The sequence below is a fragment of the Strongylocentrotus purpuratus genome, unplaced genomic scaffold (assembly GCF_000002235.5).
Source record: "Strongylocentrotus purpuratus isolate Spur 01 unplaced genomic scaffold, Spur_5.0 spur5_contig_855, whole genome shotgun sequence".
NCBI lineage: Eukaryota > Metazoa > Echinodermata > Echinoidea > Camarodonta > Strongylocentrotidae > Strongylocentrotus > Strongylocentrotus purpuratus.
In genome coordinates, this window is record NW_022145563.1 from 1,139,140 (window position 1) to 1,157,850 (window position 18,711).

Sequence of the window (18,711 nt, forward strand, 5' to 3'; positions counted from 1 at the left end):
CTTTCACCTTCGGTGGTTCCTTCAGGTTCCTGTGTAGTAGCAACATGTTCTGTAGAAGCTGCAGTAGCTTCTGTAGAACCTACTGGTCTCTCGGTGGCAGAGGTCGTTTGTCTGGCTGTAGCCATTTCTTTGGTTGTAACACTTTCACCTTGGGTGGTTCCTACAGGTTCCTGTGTAGAAGCAACGTTGTCTGTAGAAGCTGCAGTAACTTTTGTAGATCCCACTGGTCCCTCAGATGAAGGAGCTTCTGTAGAACCTGCTGGTTCCTCAGTGGGAGGGTTTGTTTGTCTAGTTGTAGCTGTTCCTTTGGTCGTAGTACCTTCACTTTGAGTGGTTCCTTTAGCTACAACTGTAGAAGCAACACCACCTGTAGAAGTTACAGGAGATTCTGTAGATCCTTCTGGTCTGTCAGTTGAAGGGTTTGTTTGTCTAGTTGTGCCCGTTTCCTTGGTGGTAGCACTTTCAAAGTCAGTGGTGCTTGTAGATTCTGCTGTAGAGACAGCACCTCTTGTGGTAGCTAAAGGAACATTGGTAGATCCTAGTGGTACCTCAGATGAAAGGCTTACTTGTACTGTTGTAACTGTTTCCTCTGTAGTAGCACCTTCACCTTGAGTGGTGGTTACATCCTCTTCAGTAGAAGCAACTATTCTTGTGGTAACAACTACTACATCTGTAGATGCTCCTGGTCCCTCAGATGAAGGATTTATTTTTACTGTTGTAACTGTTCCCTTGGTAGAGGTACTTTCACCTTGAGTTGTCTTTTCAGCTTCCATCGTAGAGGCAAGACTACCTGTAGATGCTACAGGAGCTTCTGTTGAGCCTGATGGTCCTCGCGATGATGGATTTACATCTACTGTTGTTACAATTTCCTCAGTAGTAATTTTGTCACCCTGAGTGGTACTTGTCATAATTCCTACTGGATTTGTTGTTACTTCCTCAAAAACAGTAGTACTCTTTGCTGCTCCAGTAACTTCCACTTCACTAGTTGAATATTGCGAAGTTACTTCTTTCTCAAGCGGTGTACTCCTTACTTCTTCAGTAGACTGCTCTGTTGTAGACTGGAATGGTGATTTTGTTACCAACTCTGTAGCTGCCTCAACACTTGTTGATTCTGTAAATTCAGTAGACATTTTATCAGACTCTGTTGTTACTTCAACAAGGCTTGTTGTTATCACTGATTCTGTAGCTTCTTCTGTGTTAACACCCGTTGTCTCTGTAAATTCAGTCGTCATATCATCAGACTCTGTTGTTACATCAACAAGGCTTGTTGTTCTCACTGGTTCTGTAGCTTCTTCTGTGTTAACACCCGTTGTCTCTGTAAATTCAGTCGTCATATCATCAGACTCTGTTGTTACTTTAACAAGGCTTGTTGTTCTTACTGGTTCTGTAGCTTCTTCAGTTTCAACACCAGGTGTCTCTGTTAATTCAGTTGTCGTTTTCTCAGACTCTGTTGTTACTTCAACAAGACCTGTGGTTCTTACTGGTTCTGTAGCATCTTCAGTTTCAACATCAGGTGTCTCTGTAAATTCAGTTGTCATTTTCTCAGACTCTGTTGTTACTTCAACAAGACCTGTGGTTCTTACTGGTTCTGTAGCTTCTTCAGATTCAACACCAGGTGTCTCTGTAAATTCAGTTGTCATTTTCTCAGAATCTGTTGTTACATCAACAAGGCTCGTTGTTCTCACTGGTTCTGTAGCTTCTTCTGTGTCAACACTTGTTGCCTCTGTAAATTCAGTCGTCATATCATCAGACTCTGTTGTTACATCAACAAGGATTGTTGTTCTCACTGGTTCTGTAGCTTCTTCTGTGTCAACACTTGTTAATTTTGTAAATTCAGTTGTCAATTCCTCAGAATCTGTTGTTACTTCAACAAGTCCTGTGGTCCTTACTGGTTCTGTAGCTTCTTCTGTGTTAACACCCGTTGTCTCTGTAAATTCAGTTGTCGTTTTCTCAGACTCTGTCGTTACTTCAACAAGGCTTGTTGTTCTTTCTGGTTCTGTAGCTTCTTCTGTGTCAACACTTGTTGTCTCTGTCAATTCAGTTGTTAATTCCTCAGAATCTGTTGTTACTTCAACAAGACCTGTGGTCCTTACTGGTTCTGTAGCTTCTTCTGTGTTAACACCCGTTGTCTCTGTAAATTCAGTTGTCGTTTTCTCAGACTCTGTCGTTACTTTAACAAGGCTTGTTGTTCTTTCTGGTTCTGTAGCTTCTTCTGTGTCAACACTTGTTGTCTCTGTAAATTCAGTTGTCATTTCCTCAGAATCTGTGGTTACATCAACAAGGCTTGTTGTTCTCACTGGTTCTGTAGCTTCTTCAGTTTCAACACCAGGTGTTTCTGTAAATTCAGTTGCCATTTCCTCAGAACCTGTTGTTACTTCAACAAGACCTGTGGTTCTTACTGGTTCTGTAGCTTCTTCAGTTTCAACACCAGGTGTCTCAGTAAATTCAGTTGTCATTTTCTCAGAATCTGTTGTTACATCAACAAGGCTCGTTGTTCTCACTGGTTCTGTAGCTTCTTCTGTGTCAACACTTGTTGTCTCTGTAAATTCAGTCGTCATATCATCAGACTCTGTTGTTACATCAACAAGGATTGTTGTTCTCACTGGTTCTGTAGCTTCTTCTGTGTCAACACTTGTTGTCTCTGTAAATTCAGTTGTCATTTCCTCAGAATCTGTGGTTACATCAACAAGGCTTGTTGTTCTTTCTGGTTCTGTAGCTTCTTCTGTGTCAACACTTGTTGTCTCTGTCAATTCAGTTGTCGATTCCTCAGAATCTGTTGTTACTTCAACAAGATCTGTGGTCCTAAATGGTTCTGTAGCTTCTTCTGTGTTAACACCCGTTGTCTCTGTAAATTCAGTTGTCGTTTTCTCAGACTCTGTCTTTACTTCAACAAGGCTTGTTGTTCTTTCTGGTTCTGTAGCTTCTTCTGTGTCAACACTTGTTGTCTCTGTAAATTCAGTTGTCGTTTTCTCAGACTCTGTTGTTACATCAACAAGGCTTGTTGTTCTTACTGGTTCAGTAGCTTCTTCTGTGTCAACACTTGTTGTCTCTGGAAATTCAGTTGTCGTTTTCTCAGACTCTGTCGTTACTTTAACAAGGCTTGTTGTTCTTACTGGTTCTGTAGCTTCTTCAGTTTCAACACCAGGTGTCTCTGTAAATTCAGTTGTCATTTTCTCAGAATCTGTTGTTACATCAACAAGGCTCGTTGTTCTCACTGGTTCTGTAGCTTCTTCTGTGTCAACACTTGTTGTCTCTGGAAATTCAGTTGTCATTTCCTCAGAATCTGTTGTTACATCAACAAGGCTTGTTGTTCTTACTGGTTCAGTAGCTTCTTCTGTGTCAACACTTGTTGTCTCTGGAAATTCAGTTGTCATTTTCTCAGAATCTGTTGTTACATCAACAAGGCTAGTTGTTCTCACTGGTTCTGTAGCTTCTTCTGTGTTAACACTTGTTGTCTCTGTAAATTCAGTCGTCATATCATCAAACTCTGTTGTTACATCAACAAGGATTGATGTTCTCACTGGTTCTGTAGCTTCTTCTGTGTCAACACTTGTTGATTTTGTAAATTCAGTTGTCAATTCCTCAGAATCTGTTGTTACTTCAACAAGATCTGTGGTCCTTACTGGTTCTGTAGCTTCTTCTGTGTTAACACCCGTTGTCTCCGTAAATTCAGTTGTCATTTCCTCAGAATCTGTGGTTACATCAACAAGGCTTGTTGTTCTCACTGGTTCTGTAGCTTCTTCAGTTTCAACACTTGTTGTCTCTGGAAATTCAGTTGTCATTTCCTCAGAATCTGTTGTTACATCAACAAGGCTTGTTGTTCTTACTGGTTCTGTAGCTTCTTCAGTTTCAACACCAGGTGTTTCTGTAAATTCAGTTGCCATTTCCTCAGAACCTGTTGTTACTTCAACAAGACCTGTGGTTCTTACTGGTTCTGTAGCTTCTTCAGTTTCAACACTTGTTGTCTCCGGAAATTCAGTTGTCATTTCCTCAGAATCTGTTGTTACATCAACAAGGCTTGTTGTTCTCACTGGTTCTGTAGCTTCTTCTGTGTCAACACTTGTTGCCTCTGTAAATTCAGTCGTCATATCATCAGACTCTGTTGTTACATCAACAAGGATTGTTGTTCTCACTGGTTCTGTAGCTTCTTCTGTGTCAACACTTGTTGATTTTGTAGATTCAGTTGTCAATTCCTCAGAATCTGTTGTTACTTCAACAAGATCTGTGGTCCTTACTGGTTCTGTAGCTTCTTCTGTGTTAACACCCGTTGTCTCTGTAAATTCAGTTGTCGTTTTCTCAGACTCTGTCGTTACTTCAACAAGGCTTGTTGTTCTTTCTGGTTCTGTACCTTCTTCTGTGTCAACACTTGTTGTCTCTGTAAATTCAGTTGTCATTTCCTCAGAATCTGTGGTTACATCAACAAGGCTTGTTGTTCTCACTGGTTCTGTAGCTTCTTCAGTTTCAACACCAGGTGTCTCTGTAAATTCAGTTGTCGTTTTCTCAGACTCTGTTGTTACATCAACAAGGCTTGTTGTTCTTTCTGGTTCTGTAGCTTCTTCTGTGTCAACACTTGTTGTCTCTGGAAATTCAGTTGTCATTTCCTCAGAATCTGTTACATCAACAAGGCTTGTTGTTCTTACTGGTTCAGTAGCTTCTTCTGTGTCAACACTTGTTTTCCCTGGAAATTCAGTTGTCATTTTCTCAGAATCTGTTGTTACATCAACAAGGCTTGTTGTTCTTACTGGTTCAGTAGCTTCTTCTGTGTCAACACTTGTTGTCTCTGGAAATTCAGTTGTCGTTTTCTCAGACTCTGTTGTTACATCAACAAGGCTTGTGGTTCTTAATGGTTCTGTAGATTCTTCTGTTTCAACACTTGTTGGTTCTGTTAATTCAGTTGTCGTTTTCCCAGACTCTGTTGTTACTTCAACAAGGCTTGTTGTTCTTACTGGTTCAGTAGCTTCTTCTGTGTCAACACCAGGTGTCTCTGTAAATTCAGTTGTCATTTCCTCAGAAAATGTTGTTACTTCAACAAGACCTGTGGTTTTTACTGGTTCTGTAGGTTCTTCTGTGTCAACACCAGGTGTCTCTGTAAATTCAGTTGTCGTTTCCTCAGAAAATGTTACTTCAACAAGACCTGTCGTTTTTACTGCTTCTGTAGCTTCTTCTGTGTCAACACTTGTTGTCTCTGTAAATTCAGTTGATATTTTATCAGACTCTGTTGTTACTTCAACCAAGCTTGTTGTTCTTACATGTTCTGTAGCTTCTTCAGTTTCGACACCAGGTGTCTCTGTAAAATCAGTTGTCATATCATCAGACTCTGTTGTTACTTCAACAAGACTTGTGGTTGTTACTGGCACTGTAGCTTGTCCTGTGCTGGAGTTCGATTGCGAAGTTTCCTCTCCCACAAAAGATGTGGTTAGGACCGAACCAGTAACTTCTTCAGTAGTAGTAGTAAACCGGTCTTGTGATGTCCCAGTTCCAACATCGGTGGTGGTTGTAAATTCAGCAGTAATTTTTTCGGATTTTGTTGTTACTTCAACTAAAGTTGTAGTGCTCACAGGTTCTGTAGTTTCCTCTGTGGTAGATTCAAATTCCGATGTTACCCCTTCCTCTGTGACAGCAACACCAGTTGTCACTGTTAATTGAGCTGTCATTTGTTCTGACTCTGTTGTCACTTCTTCGACAAAACCTGTGGCACTTATTGGTTCTGTAGCTTCCTCTGTGGTAGATTTGGATTGAGGAGTGACCTCAAATGGTGTACTTGCTTCAGTAACTTCTTCTGTTGTGGACTGGTATTGTGAAGTTCCAGTTCCAATATTGGGTGTCTCAATAAATTCTGTAGCCATCTCTTCAGACTTCGTTGTTACTTCATCACCAAATCTTGTGGTTCTTACAGCTTCAGTAACTTCCTCTGTTGTAGACTGGTAATGTGATGTTACCTCTTCCTCAAAAAGTGTGGTTGTAACTGATTTAGTAAATTCCTCTGTTACAGCACCTGTTGTTTCTGTAAATTCGGTTGTCATTTCTTCTGGCTTTGTTGTTACTTCCTCAACAAAGCTAGTGGTTTCTACTACTTCAGTTACTTGTTCTATTGTTGACTGTTCTATCGTAGACTGGTCTTCAGAGGTTCCAGTTCCAACATCAGTTGCCTTATATAACTCAGTTGTTACTTTGTCAGAAGATGTTGTTACTTCTTCACCAAAAGTTGTGGTTCTAACTTTCTCTGTTGAAGACAGGTCTTGTGATGTCGCTTCTTCTTCTAAAAAATATGTAGTTCTTACTGCTTCTGTTACTTCTTCTTCCCGGGTGGGAGTAGATTCAGTAGCTTTCTCTGTTGTAGACTGATACTGTGAAGTTCCACCAGGTGTCTCACTTAACTCGGTTGTTACATCTTCAGCAAATGCTGTGGTTTGTGATGTTTCAGTAGTCTTTTCTGTTGTAGACTGGTATTGTGATGTTACTTCTTCCTCAAAAGGTGTAGTTTTTACAGCTTCAGTAACTTCCCCTGTTGTAGACTGGAATTGTGAAGTTCCAGGTCCAGGTGTTCCAGTAAAATTTGATGTGATGTCTGCAGAACTTGGTGTTGCCTCTTCCTCAAAAAAAGGTGTAGTCCTTATTAATTCAGTAACTTCCTCTTCCCTTGTGGTTAACTGGTACTGCGATGTTAACTCTTCATCAAAATATGTAGTTCTTATTGCATCAGTATCTTCCTCTGTTGTAGAATTGTACTGTGAAGTTGCTTTACCAGCACCAGGTGTCTCAGTAAAGTCTGTTGTCATTTTTTCAGGCTCTGTAATTTCTTCTTCAAAAGGTGTAGTTCTTACTGTCTCAGTAACTCCCTTTGTTGTAGACTGGTAATGTGATGTCATTTCTTCCTCAAAAGTTGTGGGTTTAACTGCTTCAGTAAGTTCCTCTACCTCTGTGGAAGATTGGTAGGCTGATGTGGTACCTAGAGGTGTTTCAGGAATCCCAGTTGTGCTATATACCAGTCTTGATGTTACCTTTTCCTCTTCCTCTGTCGTAGACTGGTATTGAGAAGTTACCGGTGCAATACTAAATGTCTCAGTAGAGCCAGAAGTGATATCTGTAGGACTTGATGGAATTTCTGGTGATGTCCCTTCCGTTGTTCCACTTTCTGTTGAAAGAACAGTAATTGATGTAACTGAAGCAGTAATTTCTTCCTGAGAAGTGGCTTCCTCTAATAACGTAGTTGAGTCTTTTTCTGTTGCAGGGACAAGTGTTGCATTGCTACCTGCATTTGATGTCATATCTGTTACAATGCTAGCATTATCAGGTGCAAAACTTGCTGTTACTCTGGTAGACATAGTGCCTTCTACTGATGTTGAGGCTTCTGCTTCTGATGTTGTGACTTGTGCTGCTGGTGAAGTAACAGCTTCAGAAGAGACAGTATTTTCTGTTGAGGGAGTATATGTATATGTGTCTCCTTCAGGTGTGGTCGCTTCAGCATTAGTTGACACCTCATTTTCTCTGGTTGTCCCTGAAACATCTGTGGTACTGGTAGTGTCGACTGGTGTAATACTCTCTGAACCAGCAGAAACTCCTGTTTCCAAGTGTGTAAACTCTCCCAAAGTAGTTTTTATATCTCCCGATGTAGTTTGCCTTGAAGTCTCTACAGTGCTTACAGGTTGAGAGGCAACTTCAAGAGTTGTAACTTGGGTAACCTCCAAGGTAGAAGTGTCTTCTGCCACAGATGTGATCCCTTTAGCTGATGAAGTAGCTTCCTCAGAAGTGATCTCTACTGTGGTCATCCGAACTGTAGAGGCTTCTTCAATGATCGTACTTCCCTCTACAGGTATCGTAGTTCCACTAGAAGTAGCCTGTTCAATGACTGTACTTCCTTCTTTAGATGCAGTAGTTCCACTAGATTCTGTAGTTGCTTGTCCAGCTGATGAGGTTACTTCAGCCTGTTCAAAAGTGGTTAGACCAGAGGAGCCAGATGAGGTTGCTCTTGCTTCAGTACCTGTCACACCTAATGTTGAAGTGGTATCTTCATATTCAGAGGTCACTGTTCTTACTGCACTACTTGTGTTTTCTTCTTGAGAAGTGTCTGTGGCTCCCAAGCTCGTAAGATCTTCTCCAGTTGTGGCCATCTCTCTCTTAGAAGTTAATGCAGCTTCCAGAGTTGTGACAATGGTTCCTCCTAATGTGGTAGTGCCTTCTACAACAGATGTGGTGCTTTCTACAACAGATGTGGTCCCTCCAGATGGTGAAGTACCTTCCTCAGATGTGATCTCCATTGGGGTCACTCCAACTGTAGTGGCTTCCCCAGTCAATGTAATTCTTTCTTCAGATGCAGTAGTTGCACTAGAAGTAGCCTGCTCAATGGCTGTACTTCCTTGTTTAGATGCAGTACTTCCACTAGATTCTGTAGTTGCCTGTCCAGCTGATGAGGTGACCTCTTGAATAGTGGTTAAACCAGAGGAGCCAGACGAAGTTGCTCTTGCTTCAGTACCTGTCACACCTAATGTTGAAGTGGTATCTTCATATTCGGAGGTCACTGTTCTTACTGCACTACTTGTGCTGCCCTTTTGAGAAGTGACTGTGGCTCCCAAGCTCGTAAGATCTTCTCCAGTTGTGGCCATCTCTCTCTTGGAAGTTAATTTAGTTTCCAGAGTTGTGACAATGGTTTCTCTTAATGTGGTAGTGCCTTCTACAACAGATGTGGTGCTTTCTACAACAGATGTGGTCCCTGAAGATGGTGAAGTAGCTTTCTCAGAAGTGATCTCTACTGGGGTTACTACAACTGTAGTGGCTTCCCCAGTCACTGTACTTCCCTCTTCAGATGCCGTAGTTCCACTAGACCTTGTGGTTGCCTGTCCAGTTGATGAGGTGACTTCAGCCTCTTGAATAGTGGTTCGACCAGAAGACCCAGATGTGGTTGCTCTTGATTCCGTACCTGTTAATACTGTACTACTTGTGCTGCCCACTTGAGAAGTGACTTTAAATTCCATACTTGTAAGATTTTCTCCAGTTGTGGCCATCTCTCTCTTGGAAGTTAATTCAGCTTCCAGAGTTGTGACAATGGTTTCTCTGAATGTGGTAGTGCCTTCTACAACAGAAGTGGTCCCTTCAGATGGTGAAGTAGCTTTCTCAGAAGTGATCTCAACTGGGGTCACTCCAACTGTAGTGGCTTCCCCAGTCACTGTACTTCCTTCTTCTGATGCTGTACTTTCATTAGATCCTGTAGTTGCCTGTCCAGCTGATGAGGTGACTTCAGCCTCTTCAAAAGTGGTTAGACCAGAGGAGCCAGATGAGGTTGCTCTTGCTTCAGTACCTGTCACACCTAATGTTGAAGTGGTATCTTCATATTCAGAGGTCACTGTTCTTACTGCACTACTTGTGTTTTCTTCTTGAGAAGTGTCTGTGGCTCCCAAGCTCGTAAGATCTTCTCCAGTTGTGGCCATCTCTCTCTTAGAAGTTAATGCAGCTTCCAGAGTTGTGACAATGGTTTCTCTGAATGTGGTAGTGCCTTCTACAACAGAAGTGGTCCCTTCAGATGGTGAAGTAGCTTTCTCAGAAGTGATCTCAACTGGGGTCACTCCAACTGTAGTGGCTTCTCCAGATAATGTACTTCCTTCTTTAGATGCAGTAGTTCCACTAGATTCTGTAGTTGCCTGTCTAGGTGATGAGGTGACTTCAGCCTCTTGAATAGTGGTTACACCAGAGGAGCCAGATGAAGTTGCTCTTGCTTCAGTACCTGTCACACCTAATGCTGAAGTGGTATCTTCATCTTCAGAGGTAACTGTTCTTACTGCACTACTTGTGCTGCCCTTTTGAGAAGTGATTGTGGCTTCCATGCTTGTAAGACTATTATCTCCAGTTGAGGTATACTCTGAGCCAGATGATGTTGCTCTTGCTTCAGTACTGGTCACGTCGGATGCTGAAGTGGTAGCTTGATCTTCAGAGGTCACAGTTCTAACTGCAGTGACTGTGTTAACCTCTTGAGAAGTGGTAGATCCTCCTGCTGCCTCAGATGTTCTCATCAATTTTGTCGATGTACTACCTCTAGAAAGTAATGTTGTGGTTTCAGGTCCACTTATTCCTCCTGACGAAGATACCTCTAACCCTGATGTTACATTAGTAACACCAAGATTATTAAGAGTGGTGGCCTCTTCAGAAACTGTAGCGCTGTCATCTCCCCGAGTGGTTGCCATCCCTTGTTCTGTTGTACTTTCATCAGCTTTAGTAGTTCCTCCAGCTGCCAAAGTAGTCACTTCAGCAACAGTGGTAAATGTTCCAGTCACAGCAAATGATGACATTTCTGCTTCCTCTAATGTAGTAAAGATTGGAATAAACTGAGTGGTGATTTCTGAGAAGTCGGTAGTTAATCCTCCAGTTGCAGCTGTTGATAACATTGTCCTTATAGTTGATACTAGCTGTTGTTGCTCTGTAGTTTGAGATATGGTCGATTGATCACCAAGGGTTGTTGCTCCTTGGGGACCGTCACTGACAACAGTCGTCTGACTCTGAAAAGTTGTACCAAGATTTCCTGCCTCAGTTGTTTCCATGACGCTGGAAGTTGTAACTGAAGTTGGCAGAAAACTGGTCTGTTCTGCAGTATCTGGTGACCCTGTTCCACCACCTTTGGTTGAAAAAGAGTGCGATGTTTGTCCCAATGTGGACCCAACCTCTGATTCAGTTCTCTCTGTTTGTATTGCACTTGATCCTGACTCTTCAGTTGTTCTTGCTGATGACAAATCAGTAGATGCTGTGTTTCCACTTGCTGTACTACCTGCCTCTGTAACAACTGTGCTTTGTGGATTGGGTGTTATTTCACCAGTAGAAGATGGCTCTGTGCCTACAACAGTTGGACTTGTTGCAGGATCACCTGTGGATATTGAGGTGGGCTTAGAGGCCCCTTGAGTACTAGGTCTACCCTCTGGAGAGGTCTCCGGAACACTTTCTGTTGTCACTATAGTAGTCGCTGATGAGGTAGACATAAGACGAGTACTTGTAGAGCTGGCAGGCACATTTTGAGTAGTGGACATTGATATTGTGGTAGCTCTTGCTGAAGTCGTGGCAGGTTCTGTATTTGGTAGCGTTGTGGAAGTATCAGGCATTTGGGTGGTAGTTACTGGTAGTGTCCTTGTACTTGGGGGTTGAGTGGTAGTTGCTGGTTCTGAAGTGGTACCTGCTGATTGAGTGGTAGTTGCTGATTGGGTGGTGGTACGTTCTGGTTGAATGGTTGTTGCTTGTTGAGTGGTGGTACCTAGCGATTGAGTGGTAGCTGATGGCTGTGTGGTGGTACCTTCAGGTTGAATGGTAGTTGCTGGTTGTGTTGTGGTACCTGGATGTTGAGTGGTAGCTGCTGGGTGTGTGGTGTTACCTTCAGGTTGAATGGTAGTTGCTGGTTGTGTTGTGGTACCTGGAGGTTGAGTGGTAGCTGCTGGCTGTGTGGTGGTACCTTGAGGTTGAATGGTAGTTGCTGGTTGTGTTGTGGTAAATGGAGGTTGAGTGGTAGCTGCTGGCTGTGTGGTGGTACCTTGAGGTTGAATGGTAGTTGCTGGTTGTGTTGTGGTACCTGGAGGTTGAGTGGTAGCTGCTGGCTGTGTGGTGGTACCTTGAGGTTGAATGGTAGTTGCTGGTTGTGTTGTGGTACCTGGAGGTTGAGTGGTAGCTGCTGGCTGTGTGGTGGTACCTTCAGGTTGAATGGTAGTTGCTGGTTGTGTTGTGGTACCTGGAGGTTGAGTGGTAGTTGCTGGTTGTGTTGTGGTACCTGGAGGTTGAGTAGTAGTTGCTGGTTGTGTGGTGGCATCTGGAGGTTTAGTGGTGGTACTTGGCGGTTGTGCAGTGGTACTTGGTGCTTGAGTTGTGGTTGATGGAGGAGTTGGTGCTGCAGTCGTAGGCCCTGGAATCAGAACAAAATAGTCAATCAATTCGCAGTTCTTTGACATGTCATATTTTCAAGTACACATTAAAAGGAAGAAGTGTGGGACAATGTTAAAGATGAAGTTGAGTACTGGTCATGCGATTGCATTGTGAAAGAAACGGTGTGGAACCGACCAGAAAAGGTTGATCATCTAGCATATAAGAATCTGTGTGTATTGCAAGGTTCTGGAATCATCAAAATGATAAGAAATTTGGCCAAGTCTCGGTAAAGTTACAAACACTTGCACAGAAAGATGTATATGGGACTACACGAACATGTGGCGTAAAAAGCCGGCCCCCCGATTTTTACGATGTTACATGCATATTTAGAATATGAAGGCATTTGAAGAGCCATGCTTTTCAGGGAACATGTCTTACCCGATGTTCTTCCACACTTGCATAATAAGAATGAGTAATGCTCACAAATTATTTTTCACGTCTTCCCAGAACTCAACCTTCTCTTTAAATAATTGAAATATCAAGAATTATCCCACTCTATATATTGTCAATTTACAGCCACAAAAGCATTTCCGTTTAACAGTGGCTCCAAATAGACAATAGAAGAAGTTTTTCAGCTTGCATTTGTAAAGAAAATCAACTAGGTCTTTGGAAAATTCCCAAACTTGCCAGGTCAAAGGGGGTTGGTTCAACTACTTCAACAGAAATTCATTTTGCCAATTTTAGTGCTGCACTAATCAAGTGCCAATAATTTTATAAATGTAAACATAACAGAAACTGCCCCTTCATCACATGTATCTTCCCACTGTTTTTTACAATGAATCAAAAACTTACCAATTTGACATATGACACCACTGTAGCCAGGAGGGCAGAGGCAGAAGCCAAAGGTCTGGAAGTCCACACAAGTACCTCCATTGAGACAAGGAATAACTGCACAAACATCCCAAGCTGTAAGCAAAAATTCAAAATGTCATCTATGTGCTACAAAAGAATGTCTAAATTCTTATCATCATTATCATTATTTTTATTACTATTATTAATGTTATTATTGTTATTATCATTATTATCATTATTATCTGAAATTATAAACGGCGCTTTGCAAGTAAGTAAATAAAAAATGTGGAAACAATATATGCGTATTGTGATGGTGGTGACAATGGTTTCAGAATCTTTGAAAGGCATTTACATAGACACAGTTATACTAAGTTATAAATATTATCAAATGATGAAGGTATCAGCAAAGATGCTTTTCACATTTTCCCTCTTGAATGATACTTTTTGTTTCACTGCTTTATGATGAAAATACATTTGCATTTGATATCTTCAAGTAGCTATTACAAAGCACAGATTAGTACAGACACGATTACATCTGCCCCCACCACCAGGGAAACTTCACCCATTTGAAATTTAGTAAATGAAACAAGAAAATGTTGAAATTGCAAAATGTCTCATTACATTATTCATCACTTCAATCATGAAGATGATATTTGTTTTAATTAAAGTAGTCACCCAAAGAATCAAAAGTGCTTTGAATCAATGCAAAATTCAGATCATTGCGAAGGGGAAGCCAGCATTACTGATCAAATATAACAACTTCCCTCTTCAAAATATGTCATTTCTCAAAAATGCTAATTTTGAGATCCAGATTGTCTGCCTTCAGCGATCCTCTCTAGAGCGTCAAGATTCATGACGTCACATGCAAGACACAGCTAGCAGATTCGTTCATAATTATCAGTTGTCGTGAATTTTCTTCGGGTGACTATCGTACTTTAGCATATCCAATTCAAGAAACTTGTTTTTCTTCATTTTTTTCTTTTTAAATATTTTTTTTAATCAGATAGCAGAAAGATGGTATAGCGTGCAGTGGGCTCTAAAGTGTCCTCATCATTGAGGAGATAAAGGTGTGACTTACGTGTTTCACAGTTAAGGCCCGTCCACCCTCTGTCACACTGGCAGTCATAGGAACCATTGGTATTCATACATGTCCCTCCATTTAAACACGGAGCACTAGCACACTCGTCGATGTCTACAAAGCAAGCAGGAAAGAAATATACAAGGTATCTGTCACCATGAGAAGCAAAGAAGATGCACAGAAAATGCCCAGATACTGCAGATTACAAACAACAATGTACCAAAATGGTATGGTTATTACGACACTGGTTCAATGTAATGCCATATTCATTCCGATAACAAATGTTGAGTTCTTGTAATAAAAAACAACTGTTTGAGAGAAAGTTGCTACATATACAATTAATTGGAAGTAGTATCATCTCAGAATTGACAAAAAAATTTAACTCTGTTTCATTGACAATCAGCTATGCATGAAGTCTTTCGTCTATGGCTGATCTTCAATGAAACGGAGTTAAGCCTTTTGTCACTTCCGTTTGTTGCTACTGCAGGCAGCCAATGAAAATGAATTTGTTTAATCAAATTATGGAAATGCATGCACTACTTTAAACAAACAGAATTTTGTAAATCCTAGCTCATTTTTCCTGATTAAGGTGTCATATAAAAGGGCAGAAACTGAACTTTCAAGAAATTTGATTTTCTCTTTGAAATTCAGATACCGTCCGCCAAATGATTTATGGGTTTCCTCTCTTCAAATTGATTTTAATCACTCATGCGTGAAATATGCATCACATGAGTTGCATCACATGAAAGAGGAGGATCTAAGCTTTACAAAAATGTGTCATTTATTAATTATCATTATGATTAAGTTATGATAAAACATCAATAATTCTCAGTTTCGTTTTTTCTGGGACGCACTGTATAGGACTTGGATATCCATTATCATTACCTGCGTCACAGAGAGTACCAGACCATCCTGTAGTACACTCGCATCTGAATCCATCAATCTCATCCACACACTGTGCTCCATTCTGACAAGGGCTGCTGAAGCACTCATTCACATCTGAAAGATAACAATTAGAATTAATGTAAAAACGCATGGCAGCTAAGAAAAAAATAAATTTCATGAAAAAAAAGTTTGATTAAGACATCAAAAAGTTTGATTTTGATATATGTAACAGTTGATAAAAACACTATGAACATCTATGCCCCAATAAACTGTTGCTAGGTAGGACAAACATTATGGATTGCTCTACCTAACAACACGTAATGCATGCAATTTGCTTTCTCACTACCAGTATTGAAATGGCAGTTAACAAAAATTTGTGCAATAAATTTGATTACATTATGAAATGGCCAATTTGGCAAGAGCTGCTGGTGCACTCATTCATGCCTGTAGAAGAATAATTATCATGCGTGTCATGCGTGTCAAAACATAAATCATCTAGTACTCTTTTTTTTTATTAAAGAACATAATGATTGGTTAAGCTCTGGAAATTGTTTTGAAAGGATATCTAAAAAGAGGACCTAGGACTTTAAGTCCTCTCCAAGGGACTTGGTTTGAAACCTAGGACCTTCCAGTTACAAGACCCATGGTCTCCAACTGAGCGAATCCCTCAATTGTTTGAAATGAAATTTAAGGTCATGATGTCCTATAGTTATGATATTTGTATTTACTTATTTATTTTTAATCTTTTGTTTATAAACACAAATAAGTTGAATCTAGAATTATTAATAAATCCATCTATTGCAAGTTAGGTAGTAAGTTCAGGGCTATGAGGGCTATAGATTACACATTCCGTATACTGTCAAATAGAACATCTGGGTGAATGAAAGCAGAAAAAAATTAGAAAAGCAAAACATTTTACATGTAACTCTTCCTCATTCCACACGATGCAGACACCAATAATTACTTCTTTCATTTTTACAAAATCATGTGAAAACGATTTTTTAATGTCTGTTCCTATTCATCCTGTTTTACATTAGCACTAATGAGCATCAACCATTGTGTAGATTTTGGTTTGGTAGCTCATTTGGCAGACCAGCTAATATCAGGGTAAGAACAATAAAGTACAGCCATTAGAAACATAAGTATCAAGTGATATTACTGCTTTATAAATGTTACTACTATTACAATTTATTATTTTTGGTAAAATTGCATTTGTCATACTCAAATATGTGCAAGACTGTGCCATTCAAACCCCAACGCTCACAGCAGAATGCAGTCAATTACCTGATTCACAGGTGGTCCCAGCATATCCAAGAGGGCAGATGCATTCAAAGGTTTGACCAGTCGCGTCCTCGGTGCAGGCGCCTCCATTCTGACATGGGTCACTGCTACAAGGTCTCACATCTATAGGAAGAGATTTTTACAAATGTAGAGAATCACTTTAAAATATTACTTGTGATGATGCAAAAGGGTATTGGCACTTGTATTTTGCAAGGGAATTCTTATTTTATATAACTATTATGACTCGGTTATAAAACAGTGGCCTAATGGCAAATGAAGCCTGCAAGATGATTTGATAGGCCTAATAAAAAAAATTGAGTAAGAAGCAAAACATGAGAAGTTGATAAACTCCATTTTTATGCCAGAAGTAGATACATAATACACTATCACTACCATATATGAAAAAAAGTCTGAATTTTACTTGTACCCTTTGCTCGCTTGCAAGCAGCCACTCATTATTATCTTTTATCATATTCTACAATGTATGATTTGAATAACAATATTACTAGCAATAAGGAACACAGAAAGATGAAAGTTTTCCAGGAATAAACTAGAGGCCTAGAGGGGATGGGTGATTGTCAGTTTTCTGCCACACCTAGATGGGCCGTTGGGGTGTATTTTTAATACTCAATGCCCCTTAAGATCCCTTACTATTAATTATAAGTAATTATCGAAATATTTATGTACTGTCTGACAAATTATTCAACAGCCCCCATAGTATTTTTGTAAAGAGCTTAGAGACATTTGTATTAAGCGTTATATACAAATTAAATATTATTGTTATTATTACTATTATATTGTGAATTCCCTAGTCCAAGTTCCTTCTGTATGGCACATGCTGAGATACAGACCGACATGAGGTGTAAAAGCCTTGCTGTATTTGTCCATTTTTTAAATACTTTTAGCATAATGCATATGCCTGAATACACACAACTTGTCCTCACCGGTCAATTATCCTAATTTTATTACCTGGGTTTGTGTATAGTATGGAAGCCATGTATTAAATGCACTATGCCAGTCTGTTCAGGTGTACAAAATGTCAGATAACAAGACTATCAATTGGGAAGAGAGTCTAGGAGGGATTCCAAACTTTTTCTCTTTATTGTATTCGTGTTGGCACTTCTAAGAACTGATAGAGCAATTAATTCTAAATGTTAACATCTTTCAATATATAAACAATAACTTCAAAACAAATGACAGCTCCACGCAGGCACCATGTAATGACCACTGCTTAATTCTTTAGTGCCTAGCTTTATGTAAATCGAGGTTATGCTTTGAATGAAACTGTAGACTGTATGCAACAAAGTAATCTCTTTCTATAGTTATTCAAAAGTTATTATCTTTATTTGATCTGCATCATCAGTTAGAGAGAATCTGTTTTCTTGACTATTCAATTGCAAAGTCCTTTGAAAACCGGAATGCAAATAAATTGCTTCAAAGTTTTGTCTTCAAACAGCTACTGTTACATTATTGAAACTGTCTGACAGGTCCCACTTCTAAGATGTTCTCTTTCAAAAGTGTTGTCTTTGAAAGTTTTGAACACTGTCTTCCTGATGCTACAAAGTTTAATAAATCAAGTTAAAATCAACCATTAAACACGGCTTGCTGTGTTTCGTACAAATCAAATTAACTTGACTCAGGTGACCTTTGTTCACCCTAGTCCTGGTGCATAAAGAAATGGATTTCAACAAAACTCCAAAAATTAAATAGAGTTCGATTCTGACCAAAAATCAAACTGCATTAACGTTCTTTACTTTGTTTTGTTCAAAATACAAAGGGCTAATGATCTAAGTTAGTCGAACACAAGATCCTTGAATCTATTGATCAGAACAGTTTGCGTTCAATCACAGCTCTATGCCCTCAAGGTTTGGATGTCTCTCTATTCATTAACTGGAACATTCTCATGAACCCCTACAGGGTTCAGGAATTCCAGAATGATATAGGGATCTACAGAGAAGAGTAGACATAAATATATTATAGGAACTATTACCAACTCAAAGTAATGACTAATGACTAGGTACCAAGTATACACTGCAAGTACAAAGAAGGTAGCGAGTTGGCTCAGTCGGTAAAGCGTCTGCCTGTCGAACCAATGATCTCGGGTTCGAATCCCACCCAGGCGGATGACTGAAGCCTGTGTTGTGTGTAAATGTGCCCCTCCCCTTGTTTAATAGACGGGGGCTATGTTAAGTGGAAAACACCCCGTCCCTCGGATAGGATGTTAAATGGAGGGCCCCGTGTACAGAAGAGTCACCCCCCTTGCATGTTAAGAACCCACTGCACTTTTTGTTTAAGAGTAGGGGAAAAACCCGTGTAGTGGTCCACCTGCACACCCCAATTTGGCCGAGTATACAGCATCTGCAAGAATCTTCAGTATTGAAGAGGGCAGATTATCTTGAAGAAGAAGGTTCAACTACAAGTGACAATACAGGATATGAATATGAAGGAATAGTATAAAGAGGGAATGTATTAATGCAAGTCTTTAAAATTCTTTTTGCTTATCTTCTTTTTCCAGTCTGGTACAGTTTGCATATTACCGTTCCTCATACTTATCAGGTACCAAGTATACAGTGCAAGTACAAAAAGTTTGAATTCCGACACGGCACTAATATCCTTTGGCAAGATATTAACCTGCACTTGCTACTCTCCACCCATGTGTTAAATGGGTACCCGATAGGATGTGACCGTTATTGTTGGTCAAACAGTTTTTGAGCATCAAGTAATGCCTGGTTGAAATGCCCCCCAGGGAGTGGAGATTGTGCATAGTGTGTGCAGGCAAGTATTGA

General features: G+C 40.2%; 1 protein-coding gene across 6 annotated transcripts in view; it reads right to left on the minus strand.

Moving 5' to 3' along the window:
• LOC115918226 (mucin-19-like) overlaps nt 1–18,711 on the minus strand; it is an 87,743-nt gene that overhangs the window by 55,277 nt on the left and 13,755 nt on the right. For 5 of the 6 annotated variants that reach the window (XM_030996532.1, XM_030996542.1, XM_030996553.1 and 2 more), the window contains exons 4-8: nt 15,929–16,048; nt 14,645–14,758; nt 13,760–13,873; nt 12,682–12,795; nt 80–11,869 (exon numbers count right to left, since the gene is read on the minus strand). In XM_030996532.1, coding sequence (XP_030852392.1) covers nt 80–11,869; nt 12,682–12,795; nt 13,760–13,873; nt 14,645–14,758; nt 15,929–16,048 — 12,252 coding nt within the window. The remainder of the gene's footprint in view (nt 1–79; nt 11,870–12,681; nt 12,796–13,759; nt 13,874–14,644; nt 14,759–15,928; nt 16,049–18,711) is intronic. The other variant, XM_030996547.1, reaches the window with a different exon arrangement.